General features: G+C 57.3%; 1 protein-coding gene across 1 annotated transcript in view; it reads left to right on the forward strand.

Moving 5' to 3' along the window:
- RGS9 (regulator of G protein signaling 9) overlaps positions 1-13,798 on the forward strand; it is a 49,530-nt gene extending 35,732 nt beyond the window's left edge. Inside the window, exons 16-19 of the mRNA XM_068976891.1 lie at positions 586-671; positions 2,736-2,853; positions 9,871-10,289; positions 13,672-13,798. Coding sequence (XP_068832992.1) covers positions 586-671; positions 2,736-2,853; positions 9,871-10,289; positions 13,672-13,798 — 750 coding nt within the window. The remainder of the gene's footprint in view (positions 1-585; positions 672-2,735; positions 2,854-9,870; positions 10,290-13,671) is intronic.
- Positions 13,799-15,456: the final 1,658 nt, after the last annotated feature.

Consider the following 15,456-nt stretch of genomic DNA (forward strand, 5'->3'; position numbering starts at 1 on the left):
AATTAAAATCTGTTCCCCATTGGTTGTTGAGAAATTCTCCCAGTTGTTGCTCTGGGCTTTCTCCTGTATTTGTTGGGACTGAAGTTTGCAGCTGGTTTGGGTGAGGCAGCATTCAGGAAGTGACTTCTCTGAACCTGTCCCAGGAAATAGCCACACAAAGGAGTCTGGGCTTCCCTGGTGGCTCAGACGGTAAAGAACCTGCCTGCAGTGCAGGAAACCCAGGCTTGATCAAGAAGAAGATACCCTGGAGAAGAAAATGGCAACCCACTCTGGTATTCTTGCTTGGAGAATCCCATGGACAGAGAAGCCTGGAAGGCTACAGTCCACGGGGTCACAGAGAGTCAGATATGACTGAGTGACTCGGCACAGCACTGTAAGTGATCAGGCGAAATGGATGCTGCCGGCCCGGAGACCACACTTGAGAACCCTGGCTTTCGATGCAGATCTGAATGCCTTGAGCACAAGGAAACAAATCCTTTCAACCCCTGTCTCGCTGCTGGGAGGAGGCTGGGGAAAAGGCAAGTGTATTCTTCTGACGGGACCCTTTCCTTCTCATAATTTTCGTTTTTCTCTTGTTCCTGCCAGGACTCTTATGCTCGCTACTTAAAATCCCCAATCTATAAGGAGATGCTGGCCAAAGCGATTGAACCCCAGGAAACTACGAAGAAAAGGCAAGTGGAATGGGCTGAAATCGCTCATGGCCTGCTGTTTTGTTTACAGGGAAAGAGGATCTTTTTCAGCCAAATGGCTATTTTCAAGATATTTTCTGGATGAAAATATTGACACCGGGAGGCATTCTTAGGGTCTGGCCGCCTTACGGGCTTCATCACACTCTGAAAGCTGCTGGCGAGATGCATATGCTCGTTACTGCCAGTCAGTTTGTTTTCCTAACGCTGGTTTGAAAGAGTTTTGATTATCAAGTGGAATAATGACCTTTATTACAGATGGAAGCATTGCATTGGCCTTTTAATTGGCACACTTCTCCACTCCAAACTGGTGTTTAGGAATTAGTTTAGCTGTGTCCTGGTAACGTCCTTCGTGATGGCTCAAGACTGTGGGAACAGGGGCAGATCGCTCCTGAAGGAAAACGCTGGACTTTCAAGGGGACGAACAGGGGAACTATTCTTACTGACCACAGGGGACTGCCTTTCATCAAGTCCCTCTGTTCCTTTATTCATGCTCACCTTCCTCACTGGAGATGCGAATGTCCGTCGGGCAGCACTTGGGCAAAGGATAAAACGTCCTGAGGGGCAGTTTGAACTCTCTGGAGGTGAAAAAGAAAACGCCAGAGGGATTTAAGATTCAGAAGAGTAACCAGACAACAGCTTGAACAAAGATTTGGGACTTTGGCAGTTTTCCCAGCCCCAGGGCTTGTCCTCCCTGCACCCCCCACCCCCATAGATGCTTCCCATTTGTCAGCTCAGCCCCACACCAGGCGCTTTTCCAGCGTCTCCAGTCAGTCCAGAGGAGGGGCTGGTTGGACCAGAGCCTTTCTCAGAGGAGCTTTAAAAGACCCCAAGTTGATTTCATTTTTGAGGATAACGGCCTTGTTATGAAAAGGAGAGAAAGGAGGTCTTGGTGGTGCTATTCTTCTAGGTTTACGGGGTAAGGACGGGAGTTCAGTGTCCCTGGGGACCTGAACGCGCCTTCTTTAAGCCACAAGAAATGGCCACAATAGCTTCAGACGTCCTGCCAGAAAGCAGTAGGAGAGGGAGGGAGCGTTGTGTGCCTCTGTCCAGATGTTTTTAGGTTGGCACAGACCTGAGAAATCAGCCGGGGTCTCTTGTGGGGTGCCTGGGCGCTGGTCTGGGGCGGCGCTGGACCACGGGTGCAGCGCTCGGCTTCAGGGTCGAGGACCGCGGTCTGGGGATGCTGTTGGGGCTCTGGGTAGCAAGCGCAGCCTGGGGACCCGGGCAGCCGGCCAGTAGCTGTGCGGGGATGGCAGTGTTAGGACAGGGGCTGTGAGTGTGACCCATGACTGTCAGGCGTGAGACAGTGCACGAAACGGAAGGTTTCCAGAGCAAGTTAAGTGGAGCTCCAAGCAGGCAGGGCTGGGGAGCGGGAGACCGAGCCTCAGGCACGGCCCACAGGTGGGGGGTGGTTCCTGCCCCGGCGGATACGGAAGTTCCAGGGGTTACATGCTCCCGAAATTTGGAGAGGTCCTAGGCCTGAAGTCGCCCTTTGCGGCTGAAATGCTTCTTCTCCAAGCCTGCTCACGGTCGCCTCCATCACATACCCGGGGCTGTGTCCTGGCGCCCGAGGTGATGCTGGACAGTGTGGTCTTGGAGATGCGTGGGTGGCGTTGGTGGAAAGAGGCGGACGGTCGGCGCATGCGCACAGGGCCGCCAGCGCATCCCCGGTCCTCCCGCCCCTTGCCCTTGCTCTGCCGGTCCCGCCTCGCTCTACGATGGCCTCGCACTTTCCTTCCTTACCAGAGCCTTGACTTTTGAAAACAAATGCTCCAGTTCTCCCTGGGGGGCGAGAGCCCTTGGGCTTCCAGTACCCAGGCCCCCTTGTCCCTTTCTTTCCTCTAGGAAGCTAAGGGGACACGTTGGTTTCCAGACACTGGCGGGTGGTCTGTGCTCGGCGCTGCCCAAGCCCTCTGGCGGCCTCTAAGCGCTGATGGCACTGGGCCTCACTCCGGCCCCATCCTCCCGCGGTTGGGGGGCCTCCCCAGGAGGATGAGGGGCCTCGCCCCGCCAGGTGTCCAGTGACCACCCCCTTTTCCCTTCCAGCTCGAGCCTCCCGTTCATGCGGCGGCACCTGCGCTCCAGCCCCAGCCCCGTCGTCCTCCGGCAGCTGGAAGAGGAAGCCAAGGCGCGGGAGGCGGCCACCACCGTGGACATCACCCAGGTCATGAGCAAGCTGGACCGCAGGAGCCAGCTCAGAAAAGAGCCGCCCCTCAAATAAATCCACAGCTGCTTCCTCCCCGGGTGGGGGAGGCAGGGCTGGAGGAGCCCTTTCCGCGTTCGTGGGGCGGTGGGCCGCTCGGGTCCACGCTGATTCCTCAGACCCCCGTCCTGGGCTTCCCCCTCCCCCTCCAGCTCGCCAGCGGCCTCAGGTGGGTAAAGGCAGGGGCTTGGGCGCCTGACAACATAGCTGTGACATCTGCCTGCTTCCCTCCGGACCCCTTGGGGTGAGAGCCAGAGAGAAAAGCCGCCTCCTGAACCGCCATTGGCTTCGGGTCGTTCAGAAGGGCCCTCCCCGCCCTCCGCATAGTTCTTCAGGCAGGTTTGCTGTTTGTTTCCCGTGGCTTCAGGAAGCTCCTCCTCCAGTCTCTCCAAATTAGACTTTGTCTCTAAAGCAGTTGGAGACCCGGCCAAGGGGCTGCTTCAAGGTTCCTCCTCAAAGCAGCCCAGAGAAGCTCTGCTGACACAGTCCTGTTGAGCGTGTCCCCAGTCCTGAGTTGTGAAGGCTGGTGGGGCTTCTCCTCCGTTTTTGCCTCCTCGCCCCCTGTTACACGATGCCAGGGGAATTAGTAGCTTGTAGGAATGAAGGACTCAGGCAGGAGGCCTCAGGATGGGTCCAGGTAACACGGAGCATCTTTCTGGACAAAGGATGAAGGCGCTGATGTCTTCATTCGTAGAAGGAGGGATGGTTGGAGGTCTGTGACATTTTCAAAGTGAGTCAGGGTCAACGATAGTTCTCTTCGGGTTATTTTCTAGATGTTGGTGCTTCCCTTCTTTATAGCTTTAGGTTAGGTGAGCCCGTGGCGGGGCGGTACTCTGTTGTTCCCAGGCAGAGACCAGCTTACACTCTGAAAGAGCAGCTAGAGGCACTTTGTTCCCCTCGCCTTTGGAGAATGCTAGAGTCCTCCCATAGGGGGCGCCTCAAGGAGAAATTGCAGGTGATGAACCTCTAGTAAACGGACACGAGGGGGGACAGTACCTCACCATCTGGAGTCTAATGCTGTAGGTCTAATCAGCTCTGCATAAATGCATTATGTGAGTGGATGGCTGGATGACTTGATGAATGGGTGGATGGATGTGTGGATGGATGGATGTGTGGATGGGTGGATGCGTGGATGGGTGGGTAGATGGAAGCGTGCATGAGTGGATGGATGGAGGGATAAGTCGATGGATGAGTGGACAGAGCCTTGGGTTCGGAGAAGGCCTCCTAGGTTTTGGTCCTCATTCTCCCGCTAGCCATGTAGTCTTGAGCAAGTCTCTTCACCTCTATGCTTTGTGATTTGTAAACTGAGGCTTTGGGGCCAGATCCATGCTTCTTAGACCAGATTCAGTGAATTCCAGGAGGATACCCAGCCCGGGGCATCAGTTTTACTTGAAGATTTGGAATGGGAGGAAAGATAGATAATTTTTAAAATTTCGCATTAAAATAATCATGAATATATTATGAATTAGACTGCAAGATGTACATGAATTTTTAAGATGAAATTTGAGACATCAAAGCCATCTCATGCCTGGCTGTGGCAGATTCAGGCTCTGCCCTCAGACTCCCGGGACAGCGTGGCTCCCCGGCTGTCCTGCTGTTTGTCCTACTTTCAGGGGAAAGTTTGCGAAGCATGATCTGGAGGTATTTGCCACCCCTCGTAGTTACCATGTGTGAGCTGAGGTTGTGCACCCGGCAGAGTGGGGGTGGCTGGTGGGCGTGTCGAAGTGCACCTTGGGCCTGCAGGTCGTGGGGTGTGTCTTGTTCATATTTGACTCAACCGTTCACCTGCCCATTCGTCACTTGGGAGACATGTCTGCTTCACACGGCTCTCATCCTCCAGCAGAGTACTGGGTGGTCTGGGTCAGACACGTAGTAGGCCTGGCAGAAATGCTGCTGGAAACCTCATGTCAGACACACAAGGACCCCACAATCCAAGCAGAGGCATGGGCATGTCAACAGAGTAGGCTATCATTCTTTACTGGACACTTGAGCCCCGCCTGAAGGAAGGCAGATGACACACGTCTTCGCTTCTGGATGGCAGCAGTTACATCCCACATGCGCCTTTTATTTATATCCTGTTATTATTAGAGTTAGGTTACAATATTACGTTGGCTTCATGTGTTCAGCATAGTGATTCAATGTTTTTATAGGTTATACTCTGTCTAAAGTTATTATGAAGCATTGCCCGTACCCTAGTCCTGTGCGTTACACCCTGGCACCTGACTTATTTTATACCCAGTAGTTTGTGCCTCTTAATCCACATCCACCAATGGATTTTAAGCACTTGGTTTGTGTGGCAGCCTGTAGTAGGGGCTCTGGCCCAGCTACAAAAGTGGACAGATGTTTTCTGCCCTCATGGGGCTGACGAGGGTGCGAACAGCCACACACAGGCAGAGTGCGTCGAGGCTGGGCAGTGTGCAACACGGACGTGCTGCAAGAACACGGGGGCGGGAGAACTGTCTGGCCTGGGGAGTCGAGGGGTCCACCGGGAAAGTCTCATGTTCCGTAGGAGAAGCCACAGGTCCCTCCCCAGTTCTGAGGTTTCGGAAGCAGGCCTGCTTCTGGACTCCAGCCGAGGGCCCTGCCCCTGCCAGCTCTGTCTCGGCTCGCCATCCCTGTTCGCCCCACAGGGCCTCTTTGACTCTCAGGTGATACGAAAGCGGTATTTACCTGGGCAATGTTGCCGCCACATTTAGATCACTGTCATACTCCTTGTTATGCCCTGCACTCAGGCACCGCCTCAGCTGTGTTAATATCACATTTTAGACAGTTTGAGCTTCTCCACCCATGTGGGGTATATCTGATGCTAGAAGCTAAGCTGTGCTACAGAGTGCCAGGGTTCTCTCTGTAGAATTCCAGTTTGAAGCTTGGCTTTTAGAAAGAAGACTGCTTTTGTTGTGAGCATTGAGTGGGAATACACGGGCTAGAGAGTTGAGTAGAGTGCTTTGGAAAATGCCCGGCGTGAGCGCTCAGCAGGTGCTGGCTGCCGTGAGCAGCGTCGCTTCCATTGTTACGGTTACTGTCCTCACTGGCATCCTCACCACCTGCACCACCGTCATCATCACCGTCACCATCACCGTCACCACCGTCACCTCCACCGTCACCACTGCCGTCCTCCCCACCACCACTGCCGTCCTCCCCATCACCACCATCCCTAGAAGCTTCATGCTCTTGAAGCACGTGCTCCCTTGCATGTCTGTGTTGCCCAGTACTGTGACTCACCATTCTTGATTATTTAGGGCATTTAAAGCCTTGTTGACCCAAACCATCTCGCCTCTGTCCTCACTGAGAATCCGGCTCTCCAGGAACCGCTGGGATATATCCGAGGGGAGGAGAGCGGGGCATCGATGTCCTGTGGTCTGCCTGCAGCTCCTGGGAGAGGGCTGACCAGCAGCAGGCACTGACTGATCAGGCCATGGTGGGAAGGCTGACGGTGGGCGGGGGCAGGGGAGATGACCAACAGAAGAAACGGGGAGTGGGCCCGTGTGGATCTTCCCCCGCGGGGTCGAGTGTGCTCACTTGCTTTGGGGGACAGCGGAGACAGGGAGAGTGAGGGGCGGGAAGGGGGGCTGGTGCAGAGCATGCAGCCCCGGAAGGCAGCCCCCTCCCACCTGCTCCCAGGAAGTGGCCGCAGGGTCTCCTCCAAATTCCCAGCTGGCTTCTGGACGGGACGTGACTGGCATCCCTGTACCATCTGCTCTGCCTTTCGTTAAAGCCTGAGCTCGTGTTCTCATGGCAGCGGCCCGCTCCACGCCATCGCCTTCTCCGGGAAAATAAACAGCAGCACAGAACGAAGCTGAGCTCGCCATCGCTGCGTCTCTGTCGTCTCATTTCTCTGCCACGCACCTTCCACGCGCTGCTTTGCCGTGTCACGCCCGCGGTGGGTGTGGCCTGGGCTGCCGGGGCTGTGGCGAGGGGGGATCGTGGTGGGAGCGGGCGGAAGAGGCATCTTGCCTGAGTGTCCAGGGCCTGTGGGCTGTGTCCAGGGCTGCTCCCCCAGAAGGAAGGATCTTCTCAGAACAGGTGAGTGAAGCTGAACGGGAGCTGCCTTCTTACCTGTCCTGTCATTCATCCTGGGGAGGAGCAGGTGCTGGGGGCGAGGGGTGGGCTGGGGGAGAGCCTGGAGTCAGGTGGGGGTGCGTGCCGTCAAGTCCCCTGGGTCAGGCTGCCTCAGCTCCGTGGGCCTCAGTGTTTGAATCTGTGAAGTGGGGTCATAACGGGAGTTGACCACAGGCTGAATGCATGAGGTTTAAGGAGATGCCCTGGGGTGCTGGTGTCCTCGGTGAGCTGGAGGGAGGAGAACCTTGCTGCCCCCCATCTCTCTGAACAAAGCCTGGTCTCAGTTTGGCATATTGGCCCAGCACCCCAAGTCCTGCCCAGACCCTGTAGGCAACAGGCTGGCAGTGCGGATCAGTAGGCAAGAGGGCTTTGAGGGTTACATGGACCTGGGGTCAGACTCTCATTTGGTCACGATATGAGTTAACAATCGCCGAGTAACAAGTTCGCACCAACAGCCACCATTTATGAGCTCACGGCTGGCCGGGTGAGGCTTGGCAAGATTTCCGGGCACACAGTCAAGGTGTCTGCGCTGTGTGAGTTCTTACTGGGGGCTCAGGAAGAGTCTGCCTCCAGGTTGTTGGAAGGATCCCATCTCTTGTTGTAGGACCCAGGGCCCCATTTTTTGCTGCTCTCAGCTTCCAGAAGCTGCCCAAACTCCTTGCCACCTGCTCCCCACTCTCCATCTTCAGAACCAGCCATGGAGAACCCTGACTCGGTGGGCCTTTATCACGAGCCTCTGACTTCTGCCTCTGGTTTCTAGGCTCGGGACTGAAGGGTTCAGGCTCAGTGTCACCAGAGTGATTCAGAGTCCCCTATGCCATATCTCATGGCAAGATCGTGGCGGTGGCAGCCCAGCACATGCCCAGCACACACCCATCCTGAGGTCTTGGTGGCCACCTCAGAGTTCTGCATTCTGCATCAGCGGTTTGCAGTGGGAGCCTGGGGACAGTACCAAGCCGCTCCGGTCCTCAGCATTCTGGTCTCTAAAATGCGGCAGCTGTAGATTCGCAGGGAGCTGGCACAGAGTAGGTCTTCATAAACCGCAGGGCCACACACCTGGCACAGAGTAGGTCTTCACGAACCACAGGGCCACACGCCTGGCACAGAGTAGGTCTTCATGAACCGCAGGGCCACACGCCTGGCACAGAGTAGGTCTTCATGAACCGCAGGGCCACACGCCTGACAGTCGGCTCCCAAACCCTCCATCAAGGCCATTCCCTGCAGACTGTGTCCTGCAGGGGAGACGTGAGTCCCTGTAGGAGGCGGCGTCAGGAGCACAGGGCTCAGCTCCTCACATGACCTGGCTCTTGCTTACTTGCAAAGCAGTGCCCTCGGTGTTTGTGAGGCCCCACCCTCAGGTTCCCCTCTGGTGGGTCTGGGGTGAGTCTGGGGTCTGTATTTATAACGGACACCCAGTGCGATGCTGACCTGTAAGCATCCATTGGGCATCACACATGTAAACTGTGGAGTCGGTGAATCTGGTTGCAAAGCCTGCTGACCGTCCCTGCGTTCCTGGGCTTGGCTCCTGGAAGCCTTAGCTTTCTCATCTGTAAAATGGGCATAGTTAAGTGTTAGCTGCTCTGGAGGAGGTACCTGCAATAATTCACTTCAAGTTTGCAGCCCAGAAACTCGAATTTCTGAGCTTCTCAAGCATGCTAACAATAATCACGATGGTGATTAATAAGCATAATAACCCAGTGGCCCTGAGTCAGGGCCTAGGCTCTGGATGGTAGGCCTGTCTGAGCAGTGGATCAGCATCGGTGGGTCGGAGCTGCTGTTTCAGAATCTTGCTTGAGCTTCAGGGAGCAGGTGGGAAAAGGTGAGGCCCCCACCCCACCCCCAGGGCTAAGCCCTGGCGGTCTCCAGGCCTTGCTTTTCTTCTGAGGGCTGCTGGGGGCTCTGCCTGCTCACCCTTCCCTCTTCAGGCTGGGGCCTGCACCCTCTTCAAGTGCGTGGGTTCCTGCAGCCACCCTCCTTCGGGCCCAGGCGATGCCCAGGCCCCCAGGGCAGACGCCCCTCTGGGCCGCGCGGCTGTGATGGTTTCACGGAGGGCTTGTGCTTTCCTGAGGCCAGTCCTGTCTTGGAGGCAGTGTTGGTCCAGCTCTCCTGGGCACGGCCCCGGACCCGCCCAGCCCCCAGCCCCCAGCCCCGACCACACCGGGCTACAAAGTGCTGCACAGCTGTGGCGGCAGGCCCTGGGGGACACAAACCTGGTGGGGGAAAGGTGAGACAGGCGAGCCTCCCTGCCCAGGACTCGGATCCTGACGCCCCCATCTGCTCGCTCGGAGCTCTCGGGCTCCTTCAGCTGACGGTGCCCCGGTTCCCCGCTCCTGCCCCGCTGGTCAGGGAACCAGGGCCGGTTGCCTCAAGGAGCCGCCTTACCTGTGTTTCCAGTCTCCTCCTCCGCCGGGGGCCCAGGCCCTGCTGCGGTGCCCGTGGGAAGCGCAGGAGAGGGGGCGGTGGACGTGTGTCGGGGCTCAGGATGCAGCGGCCGGTGTCAGGCCTGGAAGGGTCCGCACAAGCCAGGGCTCCTTGCGCCACCTCCAGTGCTCTCAGGGAAGGGTTCACACGCCTGCGGACCACAGGTGGCACCGAGGACAGAGGGAGACAGGATGAAGCTCGGTGGGTGGAGCCCGAGCTTGTGGAGGGTGGAGTTGATGGGCGAGGGGAAACCCCAGCCTGGCCCCCCGGCTCCCAGGCCTGGAGGAGCCTCCAGCTGTGTCCTGCGGAGGCGGCCAGGGCTTGGGGAAGCCTGTGCGAGGCTGTGCCATCCTCCCAGGGGGCTCGGGGCACCCCTCCCCGGTCCCCAGGGGCAACCGGTGGGGGCCTGGGCTCCAGCCAGGGAGGGGCCGAGTGGGCAGGGGCAGCCCGCAGCGGGGCCGGCTGCGCCCTCACTCCCGTCTCTCTCCTTCTCTGCAGCCCGGCCAGCGCCTGGCCCCCAGCCCCCACCTCGCTGTGTACACCGGAACCTGCGCGCCCCCCTCTCCCTCTAGCCCCTTCTCCCCGAGCTGCCGCTCCCCCGGAAGGCCCTTTCGCTCGCCCAGCCGCTTCATCCGGCGGCCCAGCAGCACCGTCTGTCCCTCACCCATCAGCGTGGCCCTGGAGGGCTCCCCGGGCTCCGAGCGGACGATCGGCGGGACCTCCATGGACCAGCCCCGGCCCCGGGCCCAGCCCAAGGCGCGCATGCGCCTGTCCCTCGGCCGGTTCCTAAGACGAGGCTGTTTGGCCTCCCCGGTCTTCGCCCGGCTCTCCCCGAAGTGTCCCGCTGTGGCCCATGGCAAGGTGCAGCCCCTGGGGGATGCCAGCCGGCAGCTATCACGACCGAGGAGAGCAGCCAAGTAAGGATGGAGGGGGTGGTGTGTGTGTGTGTGGATGCACACTCATGGGGAGTGTGTGCACACACATGGGGATTGTGTGTGTGTGCACTCGGGGATTGTGTGTGTGCACACGGAATTGTGTCTGTGTGTACACATGGGGAGTGTTTGTGTACACACGGGGATTGTGTGTGCACACATGGGGAGTGTATGTGCACACGGAATTGTGTCTGTGTGCACATGGGGAGTGTGTGTACACACAGGGATTGTGTGTGTTTGCACATGGGGATTGTATGTGTGGACGGGATTGTGTGCGCACAGGGATTGTGTGTGCTCATATGGGGAGTGTGTGTGTGTGCACACGGATTGTGTGTGTGCACATGGGGATTGTGAGTGCACACGTGGGGAGTGTGTACACACACATGGGGAGTGTGTGTGTACACACGGAGTGTGTGTGCACACGGGGATTGTGTGCGTGCACACGGGACTGTGTGTGTGTACACATGGGGAGTGTGTTTGTGCACATGGGGATTGTGTGTGTGCATGGGGAGGGTTTGTGTATACTCAGGGATTGTGTGTGTGTGTACATGGGGATTGTGTGTGTGCAAACGGGGATTGTGGGCATGCACACGGGACTGTGTGTGTGTACACATGGGGAGTGTTTGTGTACACATGGAGATTGTGTGTGCACAAGGGGATTGTGGGTGTACACATGAGGATTGTGTGTGTGCACACAGGGATTGTGTGTGTGCACACAAGATTGTGTGTGTACACATGGGGATTGTGTGTGTGTGCACACGGGAAGTGTGTGGGCACACAGGATTGTGTGTGTGTGCACATGGGGAGTGTGTGTGCACACTCAGGGATTCTGTGTATGTGCACAGGGGAGTATGTGTGTGCATACCGGATTGTGTGTGTGCACACAGGGATTGTGTGTGTTCACAGGAGATTGTGTGTGAACACATGGAGAGTGTTTGTGTACACATGGGGATTGTGTGTGTTTGTACATGGGGATTGTATGTGTGGACAGGGGATTGTGTGTGTACACACGGGGATTGTGTGTGCTCACATGGGGAGTGTGTGTGTACACGGGATGGTGTGTGTGCACATGGGGATTGTGTATGTTTGTACATGGCGATTGTATGTGTGGACGGGATTGTGTGAGTGCACACGGGATTGTGTGCATGCACATGGGGATTGTGTGTGTGTGTGCACCCGGGGATTGTGTGTGTGTGCACATGGAGATTGTGAGTGCACACGTGGGGAGTGTAGTGTACACACGGGGATTGTGTGTGTGCACAGGGGGATTGTGTGCATGCATACGGGACTGTGTGTGTGTACACATGGGGAGTGTGTGTGTGCAGGATTGTGTGTGTGTGCACATGGGGATTGTGAGTGCGCATGTGGGGAGTGTGTTTGTACACATGGGGATTGTGTGCATGCACACGGGACTGTGTGTACACATGGGGAGTATGTTTGTGTACACACAGAGATAGTGTGTGTGCACAGGCGACTGTGTGTGTACACATGGGGAGTGTGTGTGTGCACATGGGGAGTGTGTGGACACACAGGATTGTGTGTGTGTGCACAGTGGACTGTGTGTGTGCACACGGGGATTTTGTGTGTGTGCACTTGGGGAGTGTGTGTGTGTATACCGGATTGTGTTTGTGCACATGGGGATTATGTGTGTGCACACATGGGATTGTGTGTGTGCACATGGGGATTGTGTGTATGTGTACATGGGGATTGTGTGTGTGCACACGGGGAGTGTGTGTGTACATACCGGATTGTGTGTGCACACGGGGATTATGTGTGTGTGTACATGGGGATTGTGTGTGTGTACACGGGACTGTGTGTATGCACATGGGGATTGTGTGTGTGCGCACACGGGATTGTGCGTTTGTGTGCACACGGGTGTCTGGTGAGGACCCAGGTTCTGTGGTCTGGGGTCTAGGGCCTGGGGGCTGGGCAGATGGAGGGGGGAGAGTGCTGGGTGAGGAGGAGGATTCTGGGAAAGCAGACCCCCATGGAGAAGCCTTTGGCCTCCAGACTCAGCGCTGCCCTCTGCTGTCCTTCTGGGGGAAAGGAAAGTGAAGTGACATGGAAGTAATTTAGCCTAGTCTGACTCCGTCCCCTTGGACTATACAGTCCATGGGATTGTTTTTCTTTTCCATCTTTCCCCCTTTCTATTAAGATGCTCTGCCAGGCTTCTCTGGTGACTCAGTGGTAAAGAATCCACCCGCAATGTAGGAGACCCAGGTTCAATCCCTGGAGGAGGGAATGGCTGCCCACTCCAGTATTCCAGCCTGGAGAATTCCATGGACTGAGGGGCCTGGTGGGCTACAGTCCATGAGGTCGCGAAGAGTCAGACAGGACTTAGCAACTAAACAACAATGCAGTCCTCTTCCACTCACCCTGTGGCACCTGAAACCTTGGCCTGATGAATTTGTTGCATTTTTTAAAGGTCAGGGAATTTCAGCGGCAGTGGTGGGACCCACAGGTGGTGCTGGGCGCCCGCCCCCTCCCCTGCCTTGGGGGCCCTCCCCTCCCCTCCCACCTCCTGCACACATCTGCCCTGGGGGGCACTCAGCGGGGCTACAGGGGGCTGACAGTGTACAGCCTCCATTCAGGGCTGGCCTCTGTTATCCCCACTATGGGCGGCAAAGCAAGATGGACCTCTGAGAGCCCCCTGCCCCGAGGCAGCTCTCTGAGTGAAGAACAGGGGCTCCGGGGTGCACTTGAGGGCTCCGGGCTCCGGGACAGAAGGAAGAGTTCCGGACAACGCAACACAAAGGCAGCCCCGCCTTTGCTCGGTCTGGGGGGAGACAGCGCGGAGCACCCCCACACCACGCTCCTGCGTTTTGGCCACGCGTGGCCTTGGAGATGGAGGCTCCGTGCTGAGGTCGTAGGTGGCCATGGATACCCAAGTCTCCAGCCTTGTCTGTGCGCTGTGTGTCCGGGATCGGGGGGATCCAGGGGGAAAGAACTTGTCTGTTGATTCCTCCGGATGGGCTCTGCTGAGAGGATGCTCTAGTCTGTGGCCACAGCAGTCTCGGGGCTTCTGCAAGCCTCTGTGCTCAGTGGCCATCACTTCATTAGAAGGCGGTTTAAAGGGGCTGAGGCCTGGGTCCTGGTTGTTCTATAGGAATGTCTGGAATTCATCAAAACAGAAAAAACTGAAGCCCCTTGAAACTGGCAATAAAGCATTCTCTGAATCATCCTTCATTCAGCAGGAAACAGAGCCTCCCTCGGCACCCAGTGAAAGGGGTCCCCCCCAGCCCCGAGTGGGTCACCGCACACACAGCTTCCAGAAAGGCGCCTGGGTCTGTGCTTCCTCAGGGGGTCGGGTGAGCCGGGTGTGGTGACCTTCCGTCTCCACACACCTGCTCTGCTCCTGTGTCTGAAGCTTTTTCCAGATCAAGATGGACGTGCCCATGGGGAGCGGGGCCTGCCTGAGAGCACGAGGTGACCAGGCCACAGAAAAGGAGGTCGTCTGCCCCTGGGAGAGCCCGGTGGAGGGCCACGCTGGCTGAGCCCGGGGCCTTGGGCCAGGAAGCCGCTCCCACAGACTCGGCAGGATGGGGCCATGGGGCCCGCTGGCTCTGGGACCAGAGTGCACGAAGATCACACGTGGGGGCAGAGGGCCAAGATGGGTGGACTCTGCAGAAGAGCGCTCCGGGCGGGTGCCCCGTGGCTAGCCCTTCCCTTGCCCCCGTCTTTCCTCCTGTCATCAGAAGACAGGCATGTGCACCAGAGGACTTGACTTGCTGCCTTAAAACCAATAAAAGTTTACCTTGTCGGAGTGCTTTTGGATCGGAATGCTAGCGGACGTCTAGTTTGATAAGCCATCTGTGAGTTCTTGCCTGCTAAGTCCCTCCAGTCGTGTCCAACTCTTTTGCGACCCCATGGACCGTAGCCCCCCAGGCGCCTCTGTCCAGGGGATTCTCCAGGCAAGACTACTGGAGTGGGTTGCCGTGCTCTGCTCCAGGGGCTCTTCCCGATCCGGGGGTCAAACCCTGGATCTCCTGCGTCTTCTGCACTGGCAGGTGGGTTCTTTACCACCAGGGCCACCTGGGAAGCCCTTTACAGATCTCACTTATGCCATAAACTCAGGTCTCCCGCGTTGTAGACAGACGCTTTACCGTCTGAGCCACCTGGGAAGCCCTTTACGGATCTCACTTATTCCATAAACTCAGGTCTCCCGCATTGTAGACAGACGCTTTACCGTCTGAGCCACCTGGGAAGCCCTTTACAGATCTCACTTTTGCGATAAACTCAGGTCTTGGTTTTTTGCACCAAGGGAACTGAACCACCTCCAAGAGCTCCCTGCATGTATAGTCGGTTTATGTGTGATGCTCTTATCAACTGAGCCCCGCAGGGGGAGCTTGGGGCTGGGCCACCCCACAGGAAGAGGGGGCTGGGAAAGACATGCTCCTGGAGTGCCAGGCTTGCACAGATCCACCCAGAAGCAGAGGGCAAGGTGGGATGAGGTGGACCAGGGAACTGCTAGAGGAATTGCTGGAGAAGGGGGTGGGGCTCTCAGACCACAGCGCAGGGCCGACCTCTGGGAAGGCGGGGTGGGGGGGCCCCGGATGGTGGAGCAGTTCCAGGAACGTCTTGGCGAGGTTGCTGGGGTGTTCTTGAGCCTGTGTCTTTCGAGGGTGGCTGTGCATTTGGACCCTGCTGTAAGGGCGTTGGCTGGGAGCCTCTGCGGGCGGCCTGGCCGTGACGTGGACATGCTGGGGCCGCTCCGAGAGGTTCGCGTCCCGGTCGCCCTTCCCTCCCAGCTTTTGTCCAGTTATGAATTCAGCACGCTGGAGAGATCGCCCCACGGTGAGTCTCTGCAGGGCCCTGGGCAAGCAGCGGGTCATCTCACTTGGTGGAATTCCTCTTGAGCACTGGTTCTCAAGCAGGGCCCAACTTTGTCACAGGGAATGTTGAGCAGTGTCCAGAGACATTTTTAGTTGCCATGGCTGGAGTGGGCCTGTGTTGGCGTGGGGGTGGGGGTTTCCTGAACTCCAGTAGGCAGAGACCAAAGTGAAAGTGAAAGTCACTCTTTGCAACCCCATGGACTATAGTCCATGGAATTCTCCAGGCCAGAATACTGGAGTGGGTAGCTGTTCGCTTCTCCAGCGGATCTTCCCGACCCAGGGATCCAACCGGGGTCTCCTGCATTGCAGGCGGATTCTTT

Source organism: Capricornis sumatraensis, chromosome 8, assembly GCF_032405125.1.
Source record: "Capricornis sumatraensis isolate serow.1 chromosome 8, serow.2, whole genome shotgun sequence".
Classification (NCBI taxonomy): Eukaryota; Metazoa; Chordata; class Mammalia; order Artiodactyla; family Bovidae; genus Capricornis; species Capricornis sumatraensis.